The sequence below is a fragment of the Coptis chinensis genome, chromosome 8, assembly GCF_015680905.1.
Source record: "Coptis chinensis isolate HL-2020 chromosome 8, ASM1568090v1, whole genome shotgun sequence".
NCBI classification, from domain to species: Eukaryota; Viridiplantae; Streptophyta; class Magnoliopsida; order Ranunculales; family Ranunculaceae; genus Coptis; species Coptis chinensis.
Window position 1 is genome coordinate 90202910 of NC_141463.1, and position 25738 is coordinate 90228647.

A 25738-nucleotide genomic window follows, 5' to 3' on the forward strand; every position below is an offset into this window, starting at 1 on the left:
AAAGATCATGCGGTTCTTAGGTCAAACCAAATTAACATTCATCCACTGGGAAAAATAGATCTATGAATAGTAATATAAAGATTTGCATTTTATGAAGATTATCGTCAGATGTATATGAAAAGATACCTGGCTTACTATTGAGGTATCTGGGGCGCAAGCACTTCATATGTGGGAAATTGGGCATCAAAAAGGTTCAAGGTGAAGTGAGGTCTCCACGCAACTCTAGCAAAGTAGTCAACCCTTAAAATTCACTTATCACTACACACGGTTGGATTTGTAAACTGACAACACAAAAATCATGTTACTGGAATGGGATGGATATTAAAACCTTAGACTGGGCTACTCCATGATGAAGATTGTTACCTGCTTCCATCTCAAGAATCCAATAGTCGCTGTCTTCCTCGTTAACCTTGGGAAGTCGCATGGCAAAAAGATGCTCAAGTCATACTTCTCAAGGTCTTTTAAAGGCTCTACCTCTAACCCCAATACACGTTACAGAACACAAAAGAAGTTGGAGCAATGTGATATCAGTGCTGATGACAGATTTGAGTGAAAGTAGAGGCATCAAATATTCAATTTGGTTTAAAAGCATTCAACAAACCTACCAGAAAGGAATAATTTAGATTATAGAGTAGCAGATTTCTTAACGAATCAAAGATAGCTAATTGGTTTATGATGATGGTGAATGTTATCAATTTAAGTAAGCTGTGCAAGGGAGTAAAGGGAAGTACCTGAAGAAGAGTGAATAAGATGACCAGGATGAGAGAGCGGACGTTGAGGCCTTTCTTCATTGTATCTGAATGAGATTGACGATGCTTCTGGGAATATGAGCTATCTTGTGTCAGTCCTCTCCTGTATCCTTTGGACATTGAAATTTCAAGGCATGACACCAACTTACCCTCAGTTCTCGTAGTGCGGGGAGGAACTGAATCCATTCTGGCAAGCAAGGCAAATCTGGAAATCACAGATTTGAAGAAGAACTTGAAGGGAAGTGAAGTTTTGCAGCCATTCCGGCAAAGTTATGAAAGCTATTATAATTAGAAACTTTAAGGCAGTAAGGCGTCGCATTTCTTCTGGCAGTGACAGGTTTGAGGACAGATAAAGCAAAAGTGATGTAAGTAATGGGAGGTTGCCCAATCCATTCGGCCAGCTCATCAAACTTCTACAATTATGGATCTCCAACCTTTCTAGTGTGGTGGGAAATGAGATTCTTTCTGGAAAAGCTTGCAACAGACCTTGACAATTCTTGATGACAAATTTCTTCAAGGCTGTGACAAACTGTAGCCCTGCAGTTATTGATGCCAGATTAGGGATGCTTTCAATCATGAGGGTAAGAAGTGAAGTAAGACCATCCATATTGTCCTCCGAAATATGCAACTTTTTACAGCCTGCAAGATCTAGGATTTGAAGTGCTGTTGGTTAAAGTAGATTAGTGTGATAGAATGTACAACGATGTTACACTCTCTCAGGCCCATTTCGAAATTTAACCAACTAGTGTGTGATTGCCAAGAATAATGACAACCATGATGACATACGCATTCCAGAGTTCGGACCTCCTTGTAGCTGTGTTACATAGGCAACTGAAACCACGTACACCAACATTCACACTCAAAACTTGAAACAATATCATCAGGAAGAAATATGTCTCTATGCTTCAGCTCAAACCTGTAACCATTTTCAGAGGGACGGTATATTATAAATAGGAGTTGAGGTTCTGAAATAGGAACACAGAGGATACATGTTTAGCCACTCTAGAACGAAGCTAATTACCTTTTCGATCTTCAGAATGTAATAACCTTTGTTCTAATTTCCATCATACAATGCATAGGAAGCAACAAACTTGGAATATAATTTAGAGATATTGCACGCTTCTTTTAGAAAATTGATTAAATGGTAATATTTCCATATTACAAAAAGACAGAACTGTCTCAAAGTGATATCATCCTTCAGACTGTCAGATTGAATTTCTTTGATGCCTCACATAGCCAAGTTAGGTCCCACTCGTGCAACCTATCACAGGAAAATAGAATAGAAATAAAAAGTTTGCTTTTTCGTAACCCAAATGATGAGGATACAACAATTACTGGTGATGGTTTTAAAAAAAAAGATGGTCCAGTTCCACTACTGAAATTCAAAGATAATAACCACTTATAACATAGTACTCTGGATTAAAGATTGTTACCAGCTCTAAAATCTCAAAAATTGCAATAGTAACTGTCATCTTCAGCGTTACAGATACTGAAATAGCAAAATATGCTCCAGACATACTTCTGATGATCTTTCAATTGCTCTAACCAAAAGTGAGGCACTCTTGTGATTTGTGTGAATGACCTTTTTATTGCATCCATAATACACATTACAGACTATGACTAACTGGAACAAGTTGAGGATATACGACGGACCAAATGAACTAAGAGCCTCTACTAATCAATCCATAGAACATCGAACAACCTACCAGAAAAGAATAAAATAGAAATCAGAATATATTATATTCAAGGAAAAATGACGGAGCAACAAACATTTTGTATTCAGATAACGTCATATTAGAAAAGTTCACTCGGGGAGGAGGGAGAGAAAGCAAGGTCAATTTGTAGTGTCGGGAAGAGGATTAAAAGTAACTTGAAAAAGATTGGTATAACACCCTGAAGAAGAAAAATGAGTTCACAAGGATGACACAGGCACACTTGGTGGCGGCAATTCATTGTGTGCTTATTCAATCGAGCTCAATTTTAGGACCCGAGATATCTGGTGCCACTCCTCTCCTGTGTCTTTGAGCCATAGATATGTCAAGCAAACAAACAGATATAAAAATAGTTCGTTCAGAGGGGAGAATCACTGCATTCTTTTCTAGCAAGCGACACATCTAGGAAACCAAAAACTTGTAGCAAAGTAAAGTTTACTAGCGAGTCAGGCAAAGTAGATTAACCCTTCAAGCCTCTTATGGAAAGACTCTGCAAGGGTGCAAGATGTTGCACTTCTTCTGGAGGAAAAGGCAGGCTTGAGGAAGAAGAAACACTTAGACCTTGAGTCATAAGAGGTCTCCCACAACATTTGGTGTACTTGTTGAACCCTCCCAATCCCCAATAACGAATTATCATACATCATAGTGTGGTGGGGTTTGACATCTTGTAATGGAAAACATGTGGATAAGGACAGCACAACAGATATTATCAATTTAAGTTGGTTGTGGATGGAAGTGGAGTGACATACCTGAAGAATGACTATTGCTGACGATGTCTAGAGAGCTGACATTGAAGATTTTTTTTTTATTGTATCCGAATGTCATTGACCTTGACTTCTGGTATGTGAGCTATCTTGAGCCAGTCCTCTCCTGTATCTTTTTGACATCGAGTTGTCAAGGCATCACAATGACTTATCCACAGTTTTCGTAGTGCAGTGAGGCAATGGATCCAATCTGGCACGCACAGCAAATTTGGAAAATAATGGATTTGCAAGAAACGAAGGGAAGTGAAGCTTTTCAGCCATTCCGGCAAAGTCTTCAAACCGTCCCAGCCTCCGATCGTTAGATATTTTAAAGCAGTAAGGTGTCGCATTTCTTCTGGCAGAGACTGCAAGTTTCTGGAACAAGTAATCCAAAGATCCACAAGTGATGTGAGGTTTCCCAACCCATTCGGCCAGCTCATCAAACTGTAACAATCATCAATCCACAATTTCTCTAGTGTGGTGGGCAACGAGATTCCTTCTGGGAAAGCATGCAACAAACTCTTACAATCAATGATGCTAAACTCCTTTAATGCGGTGGCATTCTGTAGTCCCTTGGGTATTGATACCAAATTAGGGATCTTTTCAATCTCGAGAGTACGAAGTGAAGTGAGACCATCCATGTCGTCCTCCAGAATATGCATCTTTTCACAACGGGCAAGATGCAGGTTTTGAAGTGCAGTGAGGTACCTCATACCAGACAAAGAAGCCAAGCTTTCACAATCTGAAATCTTCAGAGACACAAGGGAGGTTAAACCCACTAAACCTTGTTCTGGCAAACTTGCCATTCTGGGGCAAAATTGAATATTCAAAGTTTCAAGAGAAGCCAAGTTCTGTAACCCATCTTCCGACAAAGACAAAAGGTCATCGCAGGAAGAAATATCCAAATATTTCAGATTGGCAAGAGAAGAAGAATTGGGTAAGGAGGAGGTTGGTGCGTTCTTTTCTCGATTCACTTTGAGCAATGACAGCATCAGCTTCTCACTACATTTCTTTATTGTCAATTTTTCAAGTGATGGAAGCATTGGCATTGTACTTAATTTGGGGCAATTGCGAACAGACAACACAACAACGCTATGAAGGGACACTTCTTCTTCTTCTTCTTTTACCCAACTCTCGAGGTTAGGGTTAGCAAAAAGGTAAATTTTTTCCAGTGATGGGAACCATTCTCTTTGTCTTCTCACCACGCTACCACCTTCAATGAACTGGAGGGCATCCAATTTCTCCAGATGTACTTCCTTAAGAGATGGGAGTTGACCAAGTGCTGGGAGATTTTGACAATTTCTACATTGTAGGAGACCAATGATGACTAAATTTGGGAGCAATGGATCCGTCATCCACCGTGGGAACCTGTTATCTCTGTAACCTTGTATGGCCAACGCTTTAAGATTTTGATGTGGCTCGAGGTTTCCCAGCACATCAAAATCAATTTTCACTCTGTTAACGCCTTCGTCATTCCATACTAAATATAACGTTTCAAGGTTGTGCTTACCCTTTAGATTCGCTTCCACGCAATCTCTAGCACTGCTCACATTTTCAAGATTGGAAATCCTCAGAAAGCCTTTGAGATGTATTAGTCCATTCAACTCATTCAATTTGCATCCAATCCCCTTCCCCACAAAAAAATCTTCTAACGTCCGAATAGAAGTTAAATGACTAAGGCCAGATGGCATGTATGTTAACACAGTGTCCTTATGGGTATAAATGTGCTCGAGTTTTTGCAATTTCCAGATTTCTCCAGGCAACAGTGTAATTTTACTACATAAAAGCGCCAAGCTTTCTAAACTTTGCAGCTTAGTAATAGAGTTGGGGACAGTCGTAACAGAGTCAGATATAATCTCAAGGTATCTTAGGCGCTTCAACTTACCAATGGAACTTGGAACTTCCCCAGTTTTTACCCGCAAACACAGCACACGTAAGCATTTAAAGCTTGAGAGAATATCCTCAGTGAGAGAAAATTTCGAGTTAAAAAGAAGTGTCCGTAAGTTCGTATGTTTACGCAAGGATTCTCGAACTCAACTGGCAAATCTTTTCCCCACGAAGCGCAGATGCCGTACTCCATTAGGGATGTCTCCTTTAGTTTCCTTTCCGCAATGAAGTACTCTGTTCCTGTAACAGATTGTGCAAGGTCATGAACAAGGTCATGCATTTTCAAAGTCGAATCTCCCGAAGTCACCTAGTTCTGCTTCTTGAAAGAGCGATCTCCACATCAAATCTTTGACATAATGCATTACCTATATCTTCTAAGATTTGATTTTTCTCGAGCGTGTGAACAAACCCTTGTGCCACCCATAATAGGATCAGTTCTTGCTTCCCAATTACCCAACCTTTAGGATATATAGCACAATAGGAAAAGCATTGCCTCAAATAGAATGGCAAATGATTATAGCTTATTCTCAATGCAGGCAAAATCCCAACTTCTTCTAGAGGCAATCTCCAAAGATCACTATCTTTGATACTCGTCCACTCATGTTCCTCAGTCTTAAACCGCATTAAGCTTCCAAGGGCTTTAGCTGCTAGAGGCACTCCTCCGCCACACTTTCTCACGATTCCCTTTCCAATTTCCACAAGGTTCGGCTTTCCTTGCTTTTGATCTGAACCAAATGCCCTTTGCTTGAACAAATCCCAACAATCATCTTCCGACAACCTTTTCAGTTTATCTTGTGAAACGGATCCCATTATAACTGCAACCTTTTCGCTTCTAGTGGTTACAATTATTTTGCTTCCCATTGCACCTCCTAATAACAAATCTTTCAAGTTATTCCATTTCTCACCGTTTTCATTCCACACATCATCCAGAACTAGTAAAAATCTCTTCCCTTTAAGTTGTTCCCGAAGACGAGATTGTAACTGGTCCATCTCCAAATTAGGACATTCACTGTTGGTGGCAGATTTTATCGTTTTTTCTGTAATTTCCTTAACATCAAAATCCTCCCCGACACACACCCACAATTTTAAATTAAAAGTACGGTCTACTCTCTCATCATTGTAAACCAATTGAGCAAGTGTCGTTTTCCCCAGGCCAGCCATACCATAAATGGGAATGATCGAGAGGTTGCCTTCCCCGCTCAAGTCCAACAATAGTTTTACAATCTCCTCTTTCTCGACATCTCTTCCAAAAACTTTTGATTCGTCTACATGAGAATGCGTGTTTTCCCTCTCTACATTACGCACTCTAGTTTCTTCAACTCTCCTATCCAAGTGAAAGGACCTATCAGCTTGAATCTGAGTTAAGCTTTCCCTAATATCTCTAATTTTACGAGAAATTTTAAAACGATATACAATAGGATTTGAAGAGAAGAAGAAGTAACGAACCATATTGACGACGCTATCCTGCATAACCAGTCTTTTCCGCAAAGCTTCAATGGCAAAGTCATCAATAATGTCATCCGCTTCATAAACGGCATCCTTGATCCTTCGAAGCCATTCTCTCACCTCAGGCTGGCGGACTTCAAGCTCCTCAGCATGCAAGAGTACAGCTTTGATGGTGGATAAAGTGCTTTCGAGCTTTTTCAGTTCCTTCGTGACTCCCATAGCTGATCCAAGCTCTTGGATAGCACGAGATCCTAACTCAGTCAAAACATTCTCAGCAAGGCCAAAAGCAATTCCTTCCGCCATTTTTTGATAGTAAGAAAGCAGAAAGATCTTTCAAGGGTTTGTAAGTAGTACACTAGTGTTTGTGTTGTTGAGAAAGAGGGGTTCTGATCTATATATATACAAGGACAAGACACCTGTGGCTAAAAAAAAAGAAAAGAACAAAGCAAACTTGATGCCTTTGGAAACCATGGCAGTACACTCTAAGCATTTCCCAGGGGCTTCAATCATAATGTCGTGACCACGTAAGAGACCTTCTCAAAATGTGATTTGGCTGCCGGGCAAGTGTGCAAAATTGAAGAAAGAAAATACATACCTAGTTAACTTTCCCACATATATCCTAATGAAGGAAGATCGACATTTCGTCCTGTAGATGTTTTCAGTGGCGGAGCCAGGAATTTGAGTGAGGGTGAGCCACCCAAACAACCAAACGTACAAAAAAAAAAAAAATAATAATAATAATAACTAATTTCTTTTAACTAATAATTCAAACTTAATCCAACCATAAATCGAACATCAAATATCTTATAAAACAATATAATAGGAACATTGGATCAAGAGTCTCTAAAATGCAATGTTTAGAGAAAAGGACAAGAGCCGGTAGAAAGCAATAGACAACTAGACAACGTGGAATATTGAAGTGAACGGGTAAATGTCAACACTAAGGTATGCAACCCTCTACAGAAACTTGAGGCGGAGACTAGCAAACAGAGCATTGTTGCGAGAGTAAAAGATCTCAATAGGAGCATTTTCACATTTTAAAACCCACCACTGAACAAATATAAAATTAAAGCACTAGTAGAACAAGATCATAGTGCAAATTCCTTCTTGAACACTTAAATAAACAGCTACCAAACGTCCTATTAACCAAGATCACATACGGAGTTTACCAGCTTCACTAACGAGTAACGAGTTGATTTCCACAACTTTTGACCAAAAGTCATCATATCCACATAAGGACCTATTTACCGTCATTATTTTCCAACACCCTGGAATGGATTGGAACATCTTCAATCTTCATAAGGAATACCAATATGGGATTTTGGATCTGCCATAAAAACTCATCCCTAAGTCCCTAACACAACCTCTATTGACTAAAAAAAGTAAAATCTACCATTTAATTAAACACACCTCAAGTCTCAGTCGGCAGTCGCAATAATGACAACCATAATTAAAACTAGAACACATTGACTCCCCTAAAAAAACTCCTAAATACAACTAGAAATTGACCTAATTAACCAGAATAGACAACCGACAAATTACCTTTATAGTTGCAAACCTAAGTATTTAGTGAATTCACAACAAGAAATTAAGTAAGAGTTGCCATTAAATAATATGGTCTAGAAATCAGTACAAAAAGATAAAAAAGAAGACAAGAAATTAAATAATGTGAGTCTTACCTAGTTACTCCACAAGAAGTCAAGAAGAGTAGAAATCTTTTAGTAGAAAAATAATGAGGAAGTTAGGGAGGAGAAGTGGAGTGAGTGAGGGGTTTATTTTGTTTGGGTTTCTAGAGTTTTTTTTTTTTTTTTTTTTTTTTTTTTTTTTTTTTTTTTTTTGTTTGACTGTTACCATATATATTTTTTTTCAGGGAAGTTGAGGGTGGGCCAGGGTATATCCTGCCCCCCTAGCTCCGCCACTGGATGTTTTGATATATAACTGGTTAAAGGGAAGCCATGGATGCAGTGGGGAGCTAGGAATTTAAATATGTACCCCTTTGGCCCTTTCTCTGAACTAATGTACATTAAAATGAAATTTAAATAAACTACTTATGGTTCTAGAAGGGAAAAAAACAAAAATTTACAGATTTGGCATTTGATCCCAAACGGTTAGGGAGTCCTTTGTTAAACCTTCATTTGCAAGCTTATGAGCCAGAGAGTTTCTTCCCTATCATTATGGGAGATCCGTCCTAAAACTAATCTGGACATAATGGACTGTATCTCGAAGAACATAGGGGTAAACCTCCAAGGTGGATCAATATCCCTTGTCAACCACTTGATGACAAGTTCAGATTCCCCTTCAATCCACACTGGGCTGGAAGGAAGAGTGGAGAGTAACTTTAATCCATTCCAAAGAGCCAGAACTTCTGAATCCACTGTTGGCACTTCTCCTTTTAAAACCACAAATTTGCATAAAAACCAAAACTCAAATAATAGCATAAAAACTCTTTATTTCCAAATTAAAATAGGATTCATCTTCCAATTAAAAAACACGGGTTTTTTAAATTTAATTAAAACAATTTGTTAATAAATTAAAACGGATTTTTAAGACTTGATTAAAACAATTTGTTATTGATTAAAAAATTAAAATTAAAAGCAAGGTTAAAAAAAAAAATCACGATTTGTTATGATTGTTGAGCAAATTTTTAAAAGAGCCGTTAATAATTAAAACGTCAAATATGTTTTTCTAGTAGTTATAAGCCAAAAAATATCCTTATCAATGATTTCAAAACCCGACTATCCTAGAATATTATTAAAATTGAAAAGTTGGTATTTTGGCTTATTTCTTGTTCATTAAAACGATCTCCTTAGAACAAGCTCCGACCTTAAAACTCGTCAGTGCATTTTGTTTTCTTTCTGAACTTGCCTTCAAACAACAAATATCACAGGATCAGCACTTTTATAACCCATAGTGGAAATGAATGCCCAAGAAACTTTACGTTCACTAGAATACGAATTGTGTGAACCTTATTACATCTATTTTCCAAGAAAAATGTTCCCTAGTTAGGAATATTAGAACTTAGCACATATTTACTTAATTAGAACTTAGCACATAAAAACTTCACGTTCATTTTTTATTTTATTTAATTGCAATATCTTTTTGTTTTTATATCGGAAGGCTTAATTATTATTCAACTGATATTAATAATGCTCATGGGAACTTAGATATTGTGCTCGGTGCTCCACTGATCATTGCCACATTATATATTATGTAATGCAGCTCCACATTTATGTCCGAATGGTGAGAGGAGTAAATCGAAAAAAGATAAAATATTAGAAAGCCTGTTCTTGACAATGGAGGAACAAGTACAGCGCTGGGGAACTTTGACAATCTCACATAAATTAACTATGAATATTGAATGAGCTGAAATGATACAGGATCCAATACAACAGCTAATCTGGATCTCCTCCAGTGTATACCCAACTAAAGCAAATCTTTAATTTCAGCAACTTCTGTGTTACCCATTGCCTAAATTATCTAACAATCAATGAACTGTCCAGCAGTTGATCAAGGTTGCCCAAGAAGCGAAGGTCTATAGTATGCATGGCTTTGTGCTAGCTCAATGCGATCTCGGGGATCATGCATGGTTTCATCCCTTAGCGCTTGAAGAATGGCCTGCGATGAAAGCTCTCTGTGGATTAAAAAAAGAAAAGGAAAGGGATTAGATAACTGTCAGAACTCAATTAAAAGTAGAATCTGCAGTCAACTGAACAAAGAGACAACATCTTTAAAACAGTAGGCAGGCTGATCTGGTCTAGTGAGATACTTTATTCCAAGGCACCTGCATCTTCTTAGCTTAAGTTCCAGAAAAGTGCAACGTTCTTGTGCTTAACTGTGAATCTCAAAAGATTCATGCAGGTTTCCTTAAATAGCAAAGAGGGAAACTATACCTTGTTATCAGTATTTTATATAGCGTCTTTAAGATAGGGCAGAGCTCAGCTGGAGCAACAGGTTTGTTTACTTCAGGATTAAACACACTTAAGCAAGATTGGCTAAGCAGCTCGTAAAATGCTCCAACAGCAGAAACTCCCTGAAAATTACAAGGCAGAGTTAGCAATTAGGATAGTTGTTGGTAAACGGTAACACAATTAGTATAGTTGTTGTTGGTAAATGGTAACGAGTATAGTGTGGGCTGGGGCCACGTTGGCTTGCATTTGGTGTAAAGCGGATGGCCTGGGGTAGGATTCTGTATGGGCTGCGACTTGATTTGCACTTCTTATGGGATAGTCCAGAAGGTCCACAGCTCATTAGATTCATATTTAGTCCCATGAATCATATGTGCCTTTCCACAATATTTTGGCCATCCTAAAGAATTGATCACAATTTTGCCAATCTGGTAAGATTTCTTTAACCCTATAAGACATCATTGCATCCTACATTGAATAGGATAAACCTCTTCACACTACAAACATGTTCCAGTGTCAAACCTAAATGCAAGAGGTGTCAATCGGCTGTGAATGGCTAGCGAGCTAGCAAGCCTTGCACATTTGCTAAGGTTTCTTTTAAGGTCTCATTGTACTATACGCTGAATGTGGCAACACTTTCCATACATGAAAATAAATTCAAGTATCAATGGGCTAAGAGTACACCTTCTAGCAAAATTTAACTGACACAACAAAAAGCATATAATCGTTCTCAACAAATCAGTCATCAACACCCAGTAGCCCATGAAAATGGACAAGTATCTGCAAGGAAGTGACTACTAGAAGTCTAGAATCAACAAAAATACCTGAATCATTCCCTTTCCCTTGATGTTAGCACCCATATCAAGACTTAGTTCACCTTTGGCTAACATGTGCCCATACCATGCATTACGACCTTTCAAAAGAGTTACGTAAGTATCAGCCAGTAAAGGCCCGGCCAGTTTCTCTGGTTCTTCTGCCAGAAGATGAGTAATGAATATCATCTCTGATGTACAGTGTGCAAAGTATACTGACTTGCTGGTTGCACTCTCATTGGTTAGAGCTGCTACCATTCCTGCAAAACCGAATCAAAAGGCCCAAAACTAAGTATTAACATAAGAGGAAACTCCATGGTGTAGAAACTTTACAACATATTTATAAGACGAATTATCAAATATCTGTTTTATTTTATGATAGGAACATGAAATGTTTACTCCCCCTTCAACTATTACATCCAGGCATCCATCAATTGCAGTTAGCAAAGAAGCCAAGGACACTGGTGCAACATCTTCCAATCATAGATTATTCACACCAAAAGAAGCAACTTTGAGAACCATAATTTAACCCTTCTGGTTCTGACATTCAAACAGAGAAAACAAGGTAATATCCTCTATGGATGATACCTATCAGAGATAATGTAATGATGATGACAGCCTCACATGATTAAATTCAATGCATGACTTCTTACTTAATGAAATTATATAAAAATTGGTACTCCGGATTTTCCTAAAGTATACGTTTTGGAAACCAAGGATTTCTAACATGAGCCTGCCTACCGTTGAAAGCACACGTTGAAATAAAACCATGTATTTTCACAATGTTGTCCAAAATCTGTTAATGTATCACATATTAACTTGGAATTCTATGGAATTACAATATATCAGAATGGACTTGCATCCTTTGTGTACGGTTAGATCTCAAAAGATGTATTTTGCACATTTTAGGAGGCACTGTAGCTCAACCAGTTGGGCAGTTAACCCTAAATGGCTAAACTCATCCATTAGAACTTCAACTTTTCTATTAAAAAAAGAGAATAAAAAAATGGATGCTAAAAAAAAATCCTACAAATTTTACATTGGGTGAATTCTGATTGAATACTTCAATAATCAATAGTGTTTCTCTTTTCCTCTTTCTCTAGGAGAAATGTTATTACTTGATACGTAATATGTACAATATCACTAAAATTAAACACTTACCAGCTCCAATTGCATAAACATTTTTCAGACCACCCATAACTTCATGTGTGATAAGGTCTCTGTTATCCCATACAATGAAATAAGGTTGCCTTAAGAACTTTGCTAGAGGTTTCCTCCACTTGTCATCTCCGCATATTCGAGCATTAGCATACTCCTTGTTGTATATCTCTGCAGCAATATTTGGGCCTCCAAGATAAAGAATGTTTTCCATAGATACTCCAGCTGTGAGGCATATAAACTCGAGCTTAGAATATAGAATAGAAAGAAAAGTGGCGACAGTAGTTCCAAGCAACTAAGCTAGTCGGCCAGAGAATATGTGTACTGCCATACATCAAGGTGTTAAGGAGTGAACAGAAACTGGAAAAGAACGTATTGAGTGAGAAAAAGGAAACCTTTTCTCCTTAGGGACTTGAGGTCCTTGTAATTTGATATGCAACTTTGGTGTCATAAATTTCTGCCTATGTTTAAAGGTGTTACTATTCTCGCATAAAATGGGGTGAGATCATGAAGAAAACGTTTGGTAGTGAAATAGAAGTTATTGAGATCATGCACATTTAGCATATCTTTGCTGAAACCTTTGCATAACGATCGATGAAAAAACACATTTTGTTTGAGACGAATGAGTGCCAGAAAGTCGGTCCAGTAGTAGTTGAAATTATAGTATTTTTTTCATAACATGGATTATATTGACAAAGGCAAAGAGTTGGTCTCTAGGGAGTTCTGATATCCTGAAGCTCGGTAAGGAAGGGCATTATGCAATTTAAAACCGATGTTATGTTACCCAAACCTAAATACAAGTGCTCATCTTCTGATTTGAGACGGACACGGCCTTTGTACCTCATCAAGGACACAACTTTTAGGCCTAAAGTGCAATATCCGCTACAGGTATGGAGTCATTCAGACTATGAAAAAGCACAACACTGCACAAACTCGGGCACCACAAAAGCACTCCAAGCAGCTAAACAACAATGATATTGTTGATGAATGTGACCAACCATAATGCAAATTAAAGAATCCAAATCATAATGAGATAACAAGACATTGATTAACCATATTAAGCATGGAAAACAAGAAAGAGAAAAATCAAGAAAAGAATGCTCTTACTTGCTCGATTGATCATGCGCGTTGGAGTTATTATGTGGGGTACTGGCTCCAATGCAGCCTCTATACCCTTTGACAAAGAGATGATGATGGGCACAGTGATTCTCTCTTTCCAATATCTACTAATCTCTTCAAACACTTCCTGTGTTTCAGTCGATGGCAAGCCATTCACTACAATGTCAGCGTCCCAAACAGCCTCCTGTAAGTTGGTGACGACCTTCAAAGGGCAAAGAGGAGTGTCAATCATGTTCACGCAGAACCCATCTTTCAGAATCTCATCTGCATAGAGTGTCCGATCACCTAATCTTGCCTCAACATATTTCAAGTAGGCACAACGCCTAATGAGCCTCCTCAACACATCTTCCCTTGAATTGATCACATCAAAGAGGTGTTCTGCAGTAGCTCTATCAACAGCCTTTCCAGGCCTCCTCCATATCCTAATCTGAACTTTTTCTCGGAACTGTCCATAACTATCTTGCAATAGAGCTGCAAACACACTACCCCAAGCACCCGCCCCAACTCCAACAATCTTTAACAAATCACCATCAGATTTCCCCAAAAGTTGTCGAAATTCATCAAGTTTCTCTTCAGTTCCATTAGAACTATGAACAGACCCATTTGAATGCACATTATTTGCTACACCTTCAGTAGTTCCAACCATCTTCTTCCCCGTAAACTCAGATTAAATATCTAAAAATCACACACCAGTACAACAACAAAACAAACACTAACTACTTCTGAGGTTTCTCACAAAATGTAAACTCAGCTGTCACCTCAACAATTAACTTCTAACCAATTACCAATTAACAATCAGCAAACAAATTCCTTCAATTTTTGACAAATTCGTGATCAACCCAAGTCTACTTTTTATACAAACTTTGCTCCCCCCACACCCAAAACTTCTAAATTCTATTCTGTGAAGGACAAAATCCCACAACAGCAAATCCCCACAAACAATGAAAAAACAACTCTAATGAGCAAATTTCTCACCAAAAGCCTGAACTAGTCTCTTGCCTAAACTTGTTCTTCAGTTTCAAAACTTTTTACATAAAAGGGTATCTCACTAAATTCCAAATAGTCAAACAATTTCCTTGAAATCTCAGTTTGGTTATCTACCAAAACTAAACACACCAACAAAGAAGAAATATTCAACCCAAAATAAATAGAAAAGAATGAAAGTAAGACAACCTTTCAAGTCACCGTGTCGGCAGCTCCAAAGCAAAGTTGATGACGATTTTGAACAGTCCTTTTTTTGTCCTCAACTGATTACTTTCTCAGCCAATATATAAACTTTTCCCATTCGAGAACACAACATTGCTGTTTCCAGAGGTGGGGCTGATCTAAATATCTTAACTTTCAACTGTTTTTGACAGTGTGAGTTGAGAAACACATGTGAATTGCATTGCACGTAAACAGAAGAAGAATGAAAGTTTGTTTCTTTTCACTGTTCTCTGATTGTTTTGTTCACTGGTTCATGGTTTTTCACTTGTTGTGTGATTTAATGGTGTGTTGGGCCAAGTCCCCACTGTTAGTTGAGAGTTGATTTGAGTGCCAACCTCTTTCTTCATCATTTAAGTCTTGCATGTTGGCACCTCACAGTCCTTCCTCCATATTTGTTGGCAGCTCATAATGTTATTTTGGTAACCATCTCATAATAATCTTTCATAACTGCATACCAGAATGTTGTTGTTATGATCTTGATACTTCATTGTACGCCTATAATCATCGCCGTGGATGAACTGTCAAGATACCCCGTACATATTTATGACATCCACCAACTTATGGGAAGGATCTCGGATCTCTTTCCAATATGCAATCTTAACTTACTTAAATTGAATGAATCTGCAGTTTTAGCGGTGCATGTACTAGTCCTTTTTTAACATTAATTCGTCACGTCCAAGTGCCAAGATGGAGAACATGGACTGTAAGTAGTTGAGGACTTGAGGTACCAGTGTACCACTAACAAGAATTGTCTACTGCCGACTTGCACATAGCTTAATTGGTAAACATACATCTGTACGATTCGGCAATTTAATAAGGCGATATACTTGGCAATTGGCATCACTTCATGTCAATGAATCACGAGTGTAACATGATAAGGCTAACTTGATATATCAAACTCAGCCATTTTCTGTCTGAGCTGGTATTGCAATGCTAAGAAAAAAATAAAATAAAGCAGATAGATAAAAAAAAAATGTTTAGTGCTAATACTGTCAATGGATTAACAAAAAGTTCTGATCATTTCCTAAGAAAAATAAAACCATATACAGTATCTTTGAAATTTTATGTGACCCACGGCATGCAGCTTCAGAGACCTGAAAGATAAATGGCCAAATAGATAAGTGAGCACTAACAAACGAAGATGTACCTTGCATTACAAAATGGAAAGAGTCCTACTTGAATCTGCTTGTTCTGACTTGTAGGCAGAGCTTTCTGTGGAAGCATTGCAATACTTGTTCAGCAGCCAAACAAAACTTTAAACAAATGCGCCTATACTTATTCAGTCTCATCATAGAAATATTCCAAATATAAGCTCCTTTGGATCAGTCTCGACCATCCAGGGCGCCCTATAAAACAATTATAATATGAAACCCAGAAAATGCAAGGGCGTGATATATACAAACTGAGGTCAGATTTTTTACTTGTTCATTACAAAATTGATTGTTCCTTGTGACGCACGTTGGAGAAGAACTTCTCTATCATCTATTGCAACTCCTTCGGGCTATATGTTAAATGTCAAAAAGTGATTCCAGATTTTTACATTGCCTAAAATAGCTTACAAGTGTGACACATACCTCCTCTGGATACCAGACACCAGGCTGAGTACTTCCCTCAAGAACTGCAAGTGCAAATGCAGCTGTTGAAGTTCCCACTGATCTGAAAAAAACATGAATTGAGTGTGATCATCAAGTGAATGACTCACAATTAACACCTATCAATTCGACTTGTGTAACATACCGGCAGCTGGCTCAATAAGCAAATAAAGGATGAAGGATGATAAAATATAACGTTGGTGCATTAAAGGCCTAGACTTCTAAGACTTACACGGAGAGACGTTTGTGACTGAATATACCAACAGTTTCACGTCCATTTGAGCACTCCAAATCAACCTGTTCAGATGAGAAACATAAAAATGACCAATCTGGTCTACTGCTTATTCATGTGATTATGTGAACTAGGGAAGTATAATGTATCACCTATTGATATTACTTCTAAAGGAAAGCAACTAAGCATTTGACCATTTCACACAGGCAAACACATATTCCAAAATTTGAACAACAAATTAACAAGTTTCTTTAATATGTAGTATCTTACCCTCATTGACACACGTTCTCCTGCTATTCCATCAATAACTCTTACAAGAGGGTCAAAAAGCTGGACCAACTTCTGCACTTTGTTCTTGTCTCTCAGAACCTCCTGAAAATTGTATACTTTCAGCCTTTCATCATACATACAAATCGAGGCAGTGCCCACATATTTTTGCATTTGCAATCACTTTTACTTAAGTGATTTATCCAACTAATACTGCAGGCGAAAAATTATGAAACCGTTATAGCTCAGTATGTCTACAAGTGATTTAAGCTAGTCCAGGGTGTAGTCTGCTTAATGACTATTTCCGACGAAAGATAATCTGTGAACCTAATGCAACACGAATAACATGATAGGAAGTGATTGCCTCAATTATATACTACGATATGGAAACTTAAATCAGAATATGAGATTACATACAGAAGGAATGAGATTTGTCATAGCTTCCATCCCCCAATTCCAAAAGAAGGGTGCAGTACCGAATCGAGCACTGACAGTTGGTACTCCTAAGACCTCATGAGCACTTCTTACTTCTGGCAAGTGCCTGAAAAAACAAAAACCTTGACTAAGAACTGAACTGTGGAGGAAAACAGCTCTGTCATGTTTTGCACTAGCAGGTAGATCCCAGCTGATCAACTATCTTTAAAATGGCCTTGAAAGTATGAAAATTGACACCGAAATATAAGCCACACTCCAGGATTTTATATGTTATGATGCAAGGCATTAAATGCACGAAGTGGGACTCTATGTATCTCAACACACGGGTACACAGACGCAACTAACTTAAAAAGATGGCAGTAAACAAGATTTATATGTGAACCAAGATCAAGCTGTCCTTGGCTCAGATACCATTTGTAATTTAAAAAGGGACTGTAAGATGCAATTCGTCTATTTGGTTTCAGTGATTGACAATTCTAATATCAAGAAGCGTATTTTCATTGAGTTTCAAGGATGGAACTAGGTTTATATTATGTCTAAATGCATTACAAATATGTAATGTAGAGCATTATTGTTAGTTGGCAACAAGATCTCACACTTTCGAGATTTTATTTTTTCAACAATAGAACTTACAACAAATAAACGTCTTTCTTTCCGATCCCTTTGCCAAAGTCAACGTTGAGCATTCCACTATAAGGCTTTAATTTGATCTTTTCTCCTGATTAAAGGTTGTTTAAAAAGGCATTACAGGGAGAAATACAATTGGACTTGAAAAGAACGCCATCAGAGTAGTCTATAGAACTGACCTTTATTATAAGCGACAACCTCCTCACCAAGAAGCAAAAAGCTAGTGGCTAATATTGTTGGACCAGAACCGCCAGATCCTGCAGTGTAGTAAGAGAACCTGAAAATGACATATTATTAAGCATATGCCCTGACCATGCGGCCCATTCTTTACGACATGAAAACTGGAAAATAAAAATGTCACTCTAATATAGGATGCACATTAAACTTCAATATCATTCTGAAGCAACAAGACCTAATAGGATCAAGTAAAATTAAATCAGTGGGGGTATTCTACCTTAGTCTCTGAGGTTCACCCATGTTTTCACTTTTTGACGAGCGCACCAGCTCAGCTGCCATTACTATCATGATAAACAAAGCAGAGGAGTTCGTCAAAATCTAATATAATCGTGTGGGAAAAAACAAGGAAACAAAATAATCCTAATATACAACCATATCACATCTGAACCACAAAACGTGACAAATCTCCCAGTCTCTATAAAGTAGGGATATTTGCTAATGAACAAAGGACTAAAACCGGTGTTAAAATTCTCATGTTATATTCCTAAGGCAACAAGCCCAAATAGTATTCTGTTGCAATTAAAGATAAGGTAAAAGACCATGCCATGCTTAACCAAGACTCGAACTTGGAAATGTATAGGAAGATCTAGTTTTATAGCTAATGTCGTAAGTTCCTCAATTTTAACATTTTATCTTCCTCTATTATGTGCGCATTCGTTGGAAAAGGATATAAAAAGTATCACCATTGCTCACTCCAGGGTAAATTCCAGCAGTTGTAATGGCAGGAATATTAGCAGCTACAGCTTTTTCATGTAAAGACTTTGCTCGCATTGAATAGTTCGTATCGTCACAGACATCCACATATGCCGTCTGTAAGGAGAGAAGTGAAAAACGAGTAGCAATTGCCACAAAGAAAAGGATGCATAACCATAAACCATAATGAAAACTTAACAAGAATTACCTTGGTGGATATTGCAGCTTCCAATACAGTGCATTTCTCTGTCTGTTGAAAAGGGCCCGCAGCATGAACTACAAGATCCACATCTGCAGCAGGAAAGAATAATGACAACCCTTTCGTCTTCCAAAAGTTAATAATAAAACATGTTACTAATTCACGCACCGTATAAAGAAGCTTCTAGTGATTTAACATTATCAATATTGACTTGAACAAACTCAGAATTCTCTCCAAGTTTAGTCACTATAGCATCACCTTTCTCCCTGTCATGCATAAACACATTTATTTACTACTTAAAAATAATGGAAAATGGAAACTTGGGGATGAAGTAAACACCTGTTTCGGCCTCCTACAACGAGGTGGAGATCGGGGGAGAGCTTAGAGAGAGCCAAAGCGGTAGAACCACCGACTCTCCCAGTCCCTCCTAAGATGAGAACCCGTGAGTTTCGGGTTTTGTTTGGGAGGTGGAGTAGCTTTGGTTCACTACTCTCTTTAATGGTTGTCCTCGAAAGTGTTGGGTTCAGTTGAAGGGATATTCGCGCCATCTCTCACTTCACACTTGACACTCTTCTGTTCTACTTCTGTCTATTGTTTTTGAATTTGAGGATTTAACTACTTATCCGTTAATTTAGTTATGATGACGTGGTATATTTCTGTTGCCTTGATTACGTGGCTGGTTTTAGTTCACTTAGTTGTTTGGGCTTTTAATTTTTTGGTTTGGGTTTTGAAGAGATAGGTAAGCCTATCAAACCCGACCCATACAGATTGGACTAACTCCTAACTCGTATAGCACTCGAAACAACACTTCACGCCTTTGGCGCAAAGCCAGCCCAATTGCCCATTATCCATAAGCCCAATAGCATCAATTGGGACAACCAATTGTGCAATATTATGTCAAATTTAGAAGTTCCCCGGACGGTTTATAAGCTTCTCAAAGAAGTAATTGTTGACTTTTAGGTGATTTTTCGATAAATTCTACATGATCGACAGACTTAACAAAATTGTACAAACCCTCCAAACACTTGGATTTGCAAAGTCATATTTTTGTGAGAATGATTATCTACCATTGGATGGAGCATTTTGGGCCCCACACTTTCTTATTTTGTTAGATAGATATGGGTGGAATTTTGGTCGGATTAGCCCAAGCCTGATGAGCTAAAACCCAAGTTTTATTTTTCTTGGGCTAATATGTCAAATCCGTAGTTTGGGCTTAGTTTTGTAAAATTAAAACCCAACTCGGTTTTGGATTCGGCTCAGGTTAGAATATCAAAAACCGAAACCCCAAGCCCATGTGCATAGATATACATATATTTTTCAATCATTTTATTTTTGTAAAAAATAAGATTAAGAATCTCTATTTTAGAGAGAATAATGTAAACAATTCATTTCAAACAATCAAATCTCTTTGATTTGATTAGAAGATTTCAATTTCATTGTTTTTTACCTCTTAATTCCAAAAATAACCCAAAAAGTTTGACCAACCCGATATAACTTGACTCAATCTAAATTGGTCAGGCTAGGGCTTAGGCTGAAAATTCAAGAACCAACTGGGACTTGGTCTTGGGCTCGGGTTGAAACAGTTGAAACTCGGGTTATGCCTCAACCCGCCCGAGTTCCCACCCTTTACTTCGTAAGGTTAAAATCACAAGTCAGAAGTCAGAAGTGAGAAGTCAGAAACAAGAAGAAAGATGGCGGCACCTGTTAAACCAAACAATGAACTCGAAGAAGTGTTGAAACCATTCTATGAAAGAGCCATTGAAGCTGAGGTTTGAACTTTATTCCAGTCCACCATGGAGTACTAGTGGGCGTTTTAACTTAATTAATTAACATAATTTTATTTATGATTTGAAGGAGCGACTTGCAAGACTTGAATCAACAGTTGGTAGTAATAAGACTGGTAATAATTAAGTTCACATCATTTTAACATTAACATTAACACACTTAGTTGTAATATTATTAATGTTTCTACTTTGTTTCTAAAATATAGATGCTGAGAATGAGGAGTTGGTAAAGATTATAAGTGAACTGAAAGCTGAACAACGCAAGGTTTATTTGCTCACCTTTTTTAAAACTTGGCGACTGTTTTGGACAAGTTAGTGACTCAGTTTCATAATGTATATAGGCTACATTGGAGAATGCAAAGCTACAATATCGGATATTACATCTTGTTCGCGCATTGGAAGAGGAAGAAACCAAGCAAGAAAGCTTCTTTGGAGATTCTTCAGAAGCTTCATTGGTTGCAAAGCTCCAATATCGGATAGCACATCTTGTTCGCGCATTGGAAAATGTAAAACTCGGGCAGGAAAGCTGACTTTAGCGGGTATTTGCATATCCTTTTACATATATTGTTTAGTGTTATTTGGTGTTTTACAAGTATTTGCAAAAAAAGGGATGAACAATCTTAATGGATAACAAGAAGTTTACATATATTAAGCACAAGCATTGTTCTTCTATGGTGATTTGGTGAATGTTCTGTTTAGGCTCTTTCTTATGGAAGACTATATTTTAGCTTGCAGGACTATATCATGGTCTTGAAAACAATAGACTTCATGTGGAAAATGGTTTACTAGCTACCTCTGATGTTTTGGTTCTAATGATCCATAATTTATCACATCTTGACATTGTTCAAAATGACAGAATGTTTAAATGAAAATGACAAAATGTTTAAATGAGTTGATTCTTTTGTGAGTAGGACAGCATGATCTCTATGGTAAGCAGTTTGTATTTGCCAAAAATCATCTTTCTCAATGCGGTCCCATGAACGCGTCTCATTTGGGATCATATTAGTTTTACGGACTCAATGCACCTCAATAATATATGAGGCTTTGATTGTTAATGACCTCATATATACTCCTCGTTTTTATGTACTTGTTCATTGAGCTTGCTTTTTACACCCTAAGTTATACTAGATAACTGCTAAGCAGTGGGGGCGTGAGCGGAGGGTGGAGAAAAGAGAGGGAGAGATGGGTTTGTGGGTGGGGGGAGAGAGTTAGGGTTTGGTTGAGAGGAGAGGGAGAGGGAAGGAGGGGAGGGAGAGGGAGAGGGAGAGGGATAGGTGAGGATAGACAGACAAAAACCAACCAACTTAGTTTTTGTCCACATATCTCCCCTTTCTGCTCAGATCGTTTGCTCTGCTCACTTGATTGCATGGGAGTTTACACCCTAAGATATACTAACATGGGAGCTTAAGAAAGAGAGATCATGATCAGTACTTAGTTGACCATTGGGGGAAAAAAAACAACGCAAGTTTTTGTATACATAGGTTCTCAATCTTCTGGTGGGTATCCTTCTATTAATTCTGAATATGATAGTAGCTTGTCCGGAGCTGTTCTTTCCATGCTTAAAAGGAAATCCTGTTAGACTTACCTCAGTTACGTATGTTGGCTATTTCATTTAACTAGTTACTCCTCTCATTCTCACAAACCACCCATGTTACTCTGTTGCCTTTGAGCTTCAATGCCCTTTGTCTTTGGACATTTTTATGATCTTACTGAAATGCAATGTCAAAAGTCATATATATGACATTAAGTTTTCTAATAATAAGCCAACATAAAAAGAATTTGTTACTAGTTTTGCCCAAAGCAAAGTTTTAAGAAAACCTACAGATTTTCGTATCTGCAAACTCTGTAATAAGAACTAGTACTAATGCCCAACACCTTGATTAGAATGTTTTTACTGGAAAGGTGAAAACTGACGAATCCATCTATTACCCTGATTGAGCCACCAATGCATCGTGTTCATCCTTCATCTTGTTATATGCCTTACTCAAGCTTCTGAGAGTATCCGTATTTTCTTTTGGAAGTTTCTGCATATCCTCCAAGTGCTGACTCAGTGATTGGATTTTGCTTTTAAGCTCTTCAATCTTACGTAACTTGTTGTCGTGCCTTTCCTGTAGTTCTTCCAGCTCTCGTTCATTAGTTGTACTTCCAAAGTCATCTGTGCGTTAAAGACTACAAAAGTGTCAGAAACAGCAAAACCACAAAGCACATTTTAATTCTTTATATATCTGAACCATATGTCTGGGACAAACTTATGAGGATGATTTATGTTAGTACATCGACAGGTTGGTACTGATTAAAGAAGATAGAGTCTGTATGAAGTTTTCCATATCCCATAGGTTGGGGCACTAGGCCTCTGAATAGAAAGTTAGAAACTGCCACATACTCTGCCTAGGAAAACACAGTACTCATGAAGTATAGTTATCCTTCTGTGAAAATTAAAGGAAAATATTTACTTTTCTGTAGTTGATTGTCATCACTGCAGGACCAATTCAGGTATTTATGGATACTTCGAGTTGAGATGAAGTAGGCATCATTTAAATCTCAGAAGCCACAAGACATAATCACGGGCAAGAAGCGTAAGGCTTATATTAGAATTTTGTTGAAAGACTGCTTATGTGTATTAGCCATTTTATGTCTAGGATATGTTTTGTTACTACTGATCCTGACTCCTGACTCCTGACTGACAGAAATACACATATATGGTTGATAAATGCTTGTCAAAAGGACTACCCATGTTTTCTTTTCTGGTCCCTTCTGCAATGTAGGGGCTGCTCTTTGGTTGGGGATGGGCTTTTCACTAATTATATAATCCTCCCAAAAGACATAAAACTCTGACATTTTGACCCTCTCATCCAATGTAGCAATGTGTATCCAAGCCAATGATGAAAACAGCAGTCATATTTCTTCAACTTAAATTGTGTTTCCTGTTGGGCTTAGAAAGTAGACTCACGATTATAAGTACATGACTTTCTCCTCTTCTGTTTGTTTTCGAGGTAAGCGTAGGAGTCTATATCCACACACTCTCACTCGCAACATACACACATAATAGAATCTAAGTGTTGATTTTGGCAAAATGATCTATTGCTTATTGTAGAACCTTTCTCATTTTCACATCTGAAAATCTCAACTTCTCAAGTCGAAGACACGGTAGCAATCTGGGGAGTTGTCTAAGAAAAGAAGAGGAGAAAGTCATGTACTTATAATCGTGAATCCCATCAGACAACAGGCCCTCTTGTAGTTAATGTTCTCTGTGTGTGTTTGTGTTTGTTGCTACAAACATATATATATATTTACGTCGTGCTTCATTTCGTAAAAATATAAGATCAGCAGGAAATAATTATATGTTTGAATAAAAAATGCTTTCTAACAGGTTATCGAAACAATGTTTTAATTTAAGTGTTAAGAATATGACACCACCAGGATTTGATGAAGCAGCAACCTCCATATGTTTTTTATTTTCTCTGTATATCCTGGAAGAGCAAAAAAAGGAGTTGTAAGCTGATATAGCTGGCAAAAAGAGTAGTTCTATAGCAGAAGCTTTTCACGTTTTTAAGCAAGCTGATTGCTCATGAACTGATGAACCTCTGTGGTAAAACGCCCTATAGCTATGTTATTTATTAGAAAAACTTGGTAAGGGACAAAAAGAAATTGTCCTAGAAACCAGGATAAGAAGCCCAGTCAATCAACAATATTTTCTTTTTGAACATTATTGATCTCTGTACCACACACACACGTCTTTTGCACACACACAACACACACAGGTATCGAGGCACACACACACATCTCGATTTCGAATCAACGGTGAGATAACACGGTTATAGAGATCAATCTCTGTACCCGGTTGTAGAGATCTCGAACCCTTTTCTTTTTTGTAGGCAAAATGTGAATATTATAAATATAATAATAAAGTTACAATATAGGGATTAAGCATCTCCTGGGCTGGATTAAGTTCCCACTTTGAACCCAAAAAGATATTCCATGAAGGTGATAAAGCCTTCATTCTAATTTCTAAACCATGTGTGTTTCCAGTAAAAATAATTCATTTATATTTTGCTGGAATGTTTTTAGTCCTGGGTGGAAGAAGAGTGGGATCTTTATTTTCACTATCAACCAAGCAAATGGAAATATAATGCACTCAATGTGATGATTATAATGGTCTGATCATGAGCTGATTAAGAGAATTCCATGCATCAGGATTAAGAGTTTAAGACTACATACCTTGTCAAAACGTTCCTAGACCCTCACTCTGTCTCTCTCTCTTGGCCTCTTCTTCTTCCCTTCACTGCCTTTAGGCTTATAGAACCCCCATATTTATAGGCGTGGAATAGAAAAAGTAGCAAATGTGGTATGGGCATGTCAATCAGTGAAACTAAAAATGTTCTCTGAGACTTGAGAGCATCTCCTTCCTGAGGAAGCTAACTAACACCTGTACCTTGCGGTACATGGCTTTCTATTGCCATTTGCATGAAAGTGTCTTTTGTCTTGGGAATCAGGAATGAAATTACATTTGATTCTAGACTTCTGTGGGTAAATTACCTACTCAACTTCTTGTCTTAAATACGTGCATGTGGCATTATATATTTTTGGTTTTAGTCTTTTGTTTTTTTGTGAGCCAAACCATATGCTCCTAATTGAAATAGGCATTATTTAGACAGGTTCAGTCATCTGATTTTATATATATACTAGTATTTGCCGTGCCAATGCGACGATACTGAATCTGTAGCCTTTGGTGTCGGACGACATCTACCCCGCGTCGACACGGATATCGTGCCCGCCGAGCCCTCGATGTGCATCCCCCCCGACGACCAGATCTGGCGTGCTTTCAGTGCCCCAGATGTGCATCAGCCCGAAGCGGTCGATCGCCTTTCGGCCCCCGACACGATTCGCCCTCTCTCCCTCGGTACTAAAAAAATTCCAACCGAAGTCCGACTTAAA

The 25738-nt window shown here is 37.9% G+C and overlaps 3 protein-coding genes and 2 long non-coding RNA genes across 12 annotated transcripts; 1 reads left to right on the forward strand and 4 right to left on the reverse strand.

Moving 5' to 3' along the window:
* Positions 1-139: 139 nt before the first annotated feature.
* On the reverse strand, positions 140-8370 carry LOC147484216 (uncharacterized). 8 transcript variants are annotated; one of them, XR_015205103.1, is made up of 8 exons: positions 8217-8370; positions 2183-2451; positions 1771-2010; positions 1536-1665; positions 899-1388; positions 732-818; positions 364-476; positions 140-222 (listed from the first exon to the last, which is right to left on the reverse strand). It is a non-coding gene; the product is annotated as an uncharacterized LOC147484216 (long non-coding RNA). The 8 variants fall into 8 exon arrangements; XR_015205105.1 differs by having other exon boundaries at positions 140-258; XR_015205104.1 differs by having other exon boundaries at positions 146-281.
* Positions 8371-9785: 1415 nt separating this feature from the next.
* Positions 9786-15111, reverse strand: LOC147484217 (putative glycerol-3-phosphate dehydrogenase [NAD(+)] 1, cytosolic). The gene is made up of 5 exons (XM_086578112.1): positions 13520-15111; positions 12416-12637; positions 11267-11514; positions 10428-10567; positions 9786-10168 (listed from the first exon to the last, which is right to left on the reverse strand). Exons 1-5 carry the CDS (start codon positions 14175-14177, stop codon positions 10045-10047), a joined length of 1392 nt encoding a protein of 463 aa, XP_086434238.1. The 5' UTR covers positions 14178-15111; the 3' UTR covers positions 9786-10044.
* A 567-nt stretch (positions 15112-15678) lies between these two features.
* Positions 15679-19606, reverse strand: LOC147484218 (Saccharopine dehydrogenase). The gene is made up of 14 exons (XM_086576849.1): positions 19359-19606; positions 19188-19285; positions 19029-19111; positions 18811-18937; positions 18345-18408; positions 18070-18167; positions 17897-17981; positions 17246-17369; positions 16832-16933; positions 16562-16626; positions 16312-16393; positions 16159-16238; positions 15914-16083; positions 15679-15831 (listed from the first exon to the last, which is right to left on the reverse strand). Exons 1-13 carry the CDS (start codon positions 19565-19567, stop codon positions 16026-16028), a joined length of 1275 nt encoding a protein of 424 aa, XP_086432975.1. The 5' UTR covers positions 19568-19606; the 3' UTR covers positions 15679-15831; positions 15914-16025.
* A 1026-nt stretch (positions 19607-20632) lies between these two features.
* LOC147484219 (threonine-tRNA ligase 2) lies at positions 20633-21595 on the forward strand. The gene is made up of 4 exons (XM_086577562.1): positions 20633-20788; positions 20874-20919; positions 21010-21068; positions 21145-21595. Exons 1-4 carry the CDS (start codon positions 20711-20713, stop codon positions 21331-21333), a joined length of 372 nt encoding a protein of 123 aa, XP_086433688.1. The 5' UTR covers positions 20633-20710; the 3' UTR covers positions 21334-21595.
* A 689-nt stretch (positions 21596-22284) lies between these two features.
* On the reverse strand, positions 22285-25407 carry LOC147484220 (uncharacterized). The gene is made up of 3 exons (XR_015204801.1): positions 25022-25407; positions 24221-24273; positions 22285-22958 (listed from the first exon to the last, which is right to left on the reverse strand). It is a non-coding gene; the product is annotated as an uncharacterized LOC147484220 (long non-coding RNA).
* Between the last annotated feature and the right edge of the window lie 331 nt (positions 25408-25738).

Excerpts from the sequence above, each read along its gene's own strand:
- LOC147484218 (XM_086576849.1), bottom strand. The coding sequence starts at position 19,567 with ATGGCGCGAATATCCCTTCAACTGAACCCAACACTTTCGAGGACAACC. Across the intron at positions 16,934-17,245 it reads TGACAAATCTCATTCCTTCT|GAGGTTCTGAGAGACAAGAA; the intron begins GTATGTAATCTC and ends TACAATTTTCAG. Across the intron at positions 16,627-16,831 it reads GAGAACGTGTGTCAATGAGG|GTTGATTTGGAGTGCTCAAA; the intron begins GTAAGATACTAC and ends TCATCTGAACAG.
- LOC147484217 (XM_086578112.1), bottom strand. The coding sequence starts at position 14,177 with ATGGTTGGAACTACTGAAGGTGTAGCAAATAATGTGCATTCAAATGGG. Across the intron at positions 12,638-13,519 it reads GCGCATGATCAATCGAGCAA|CTGGAGTATCTATGGAAAAC; the intron begins GTAAGAGCATTC and ends TATGCCTCACAG. Across the intron at positions 10,169-10,427 it reads TATAAAATACTGATAACAAG|AGAGCTTTCATCGCAGGCCA; the intron begins GTATAGTTTCCC and ends TTTAATCCACAG.
- LOC147484219 (XM_086577562.1), top strand. The coding sequence starts at position 20,711 with ATGGCGGCACCTGTTAAACCAAACAATGAACTCGAAGAAGTGTTGAAA. Across the intron at positions 20,789-20,873 it reads AAAGAGCCATTGAAGCTGAG|GAGCGACTTGCAAGACTTGA; the intron begins GTTTGAACTTTA and ends TATGATTTGAAG. Across the intron at positions 20,920-21,009 it reads AGTTGGTAGTAATAAGACTG|ATGCTGAGAATGAGGAGTTG; the intron begins GTAATAATTAAG and ends TCTAAAATATAG.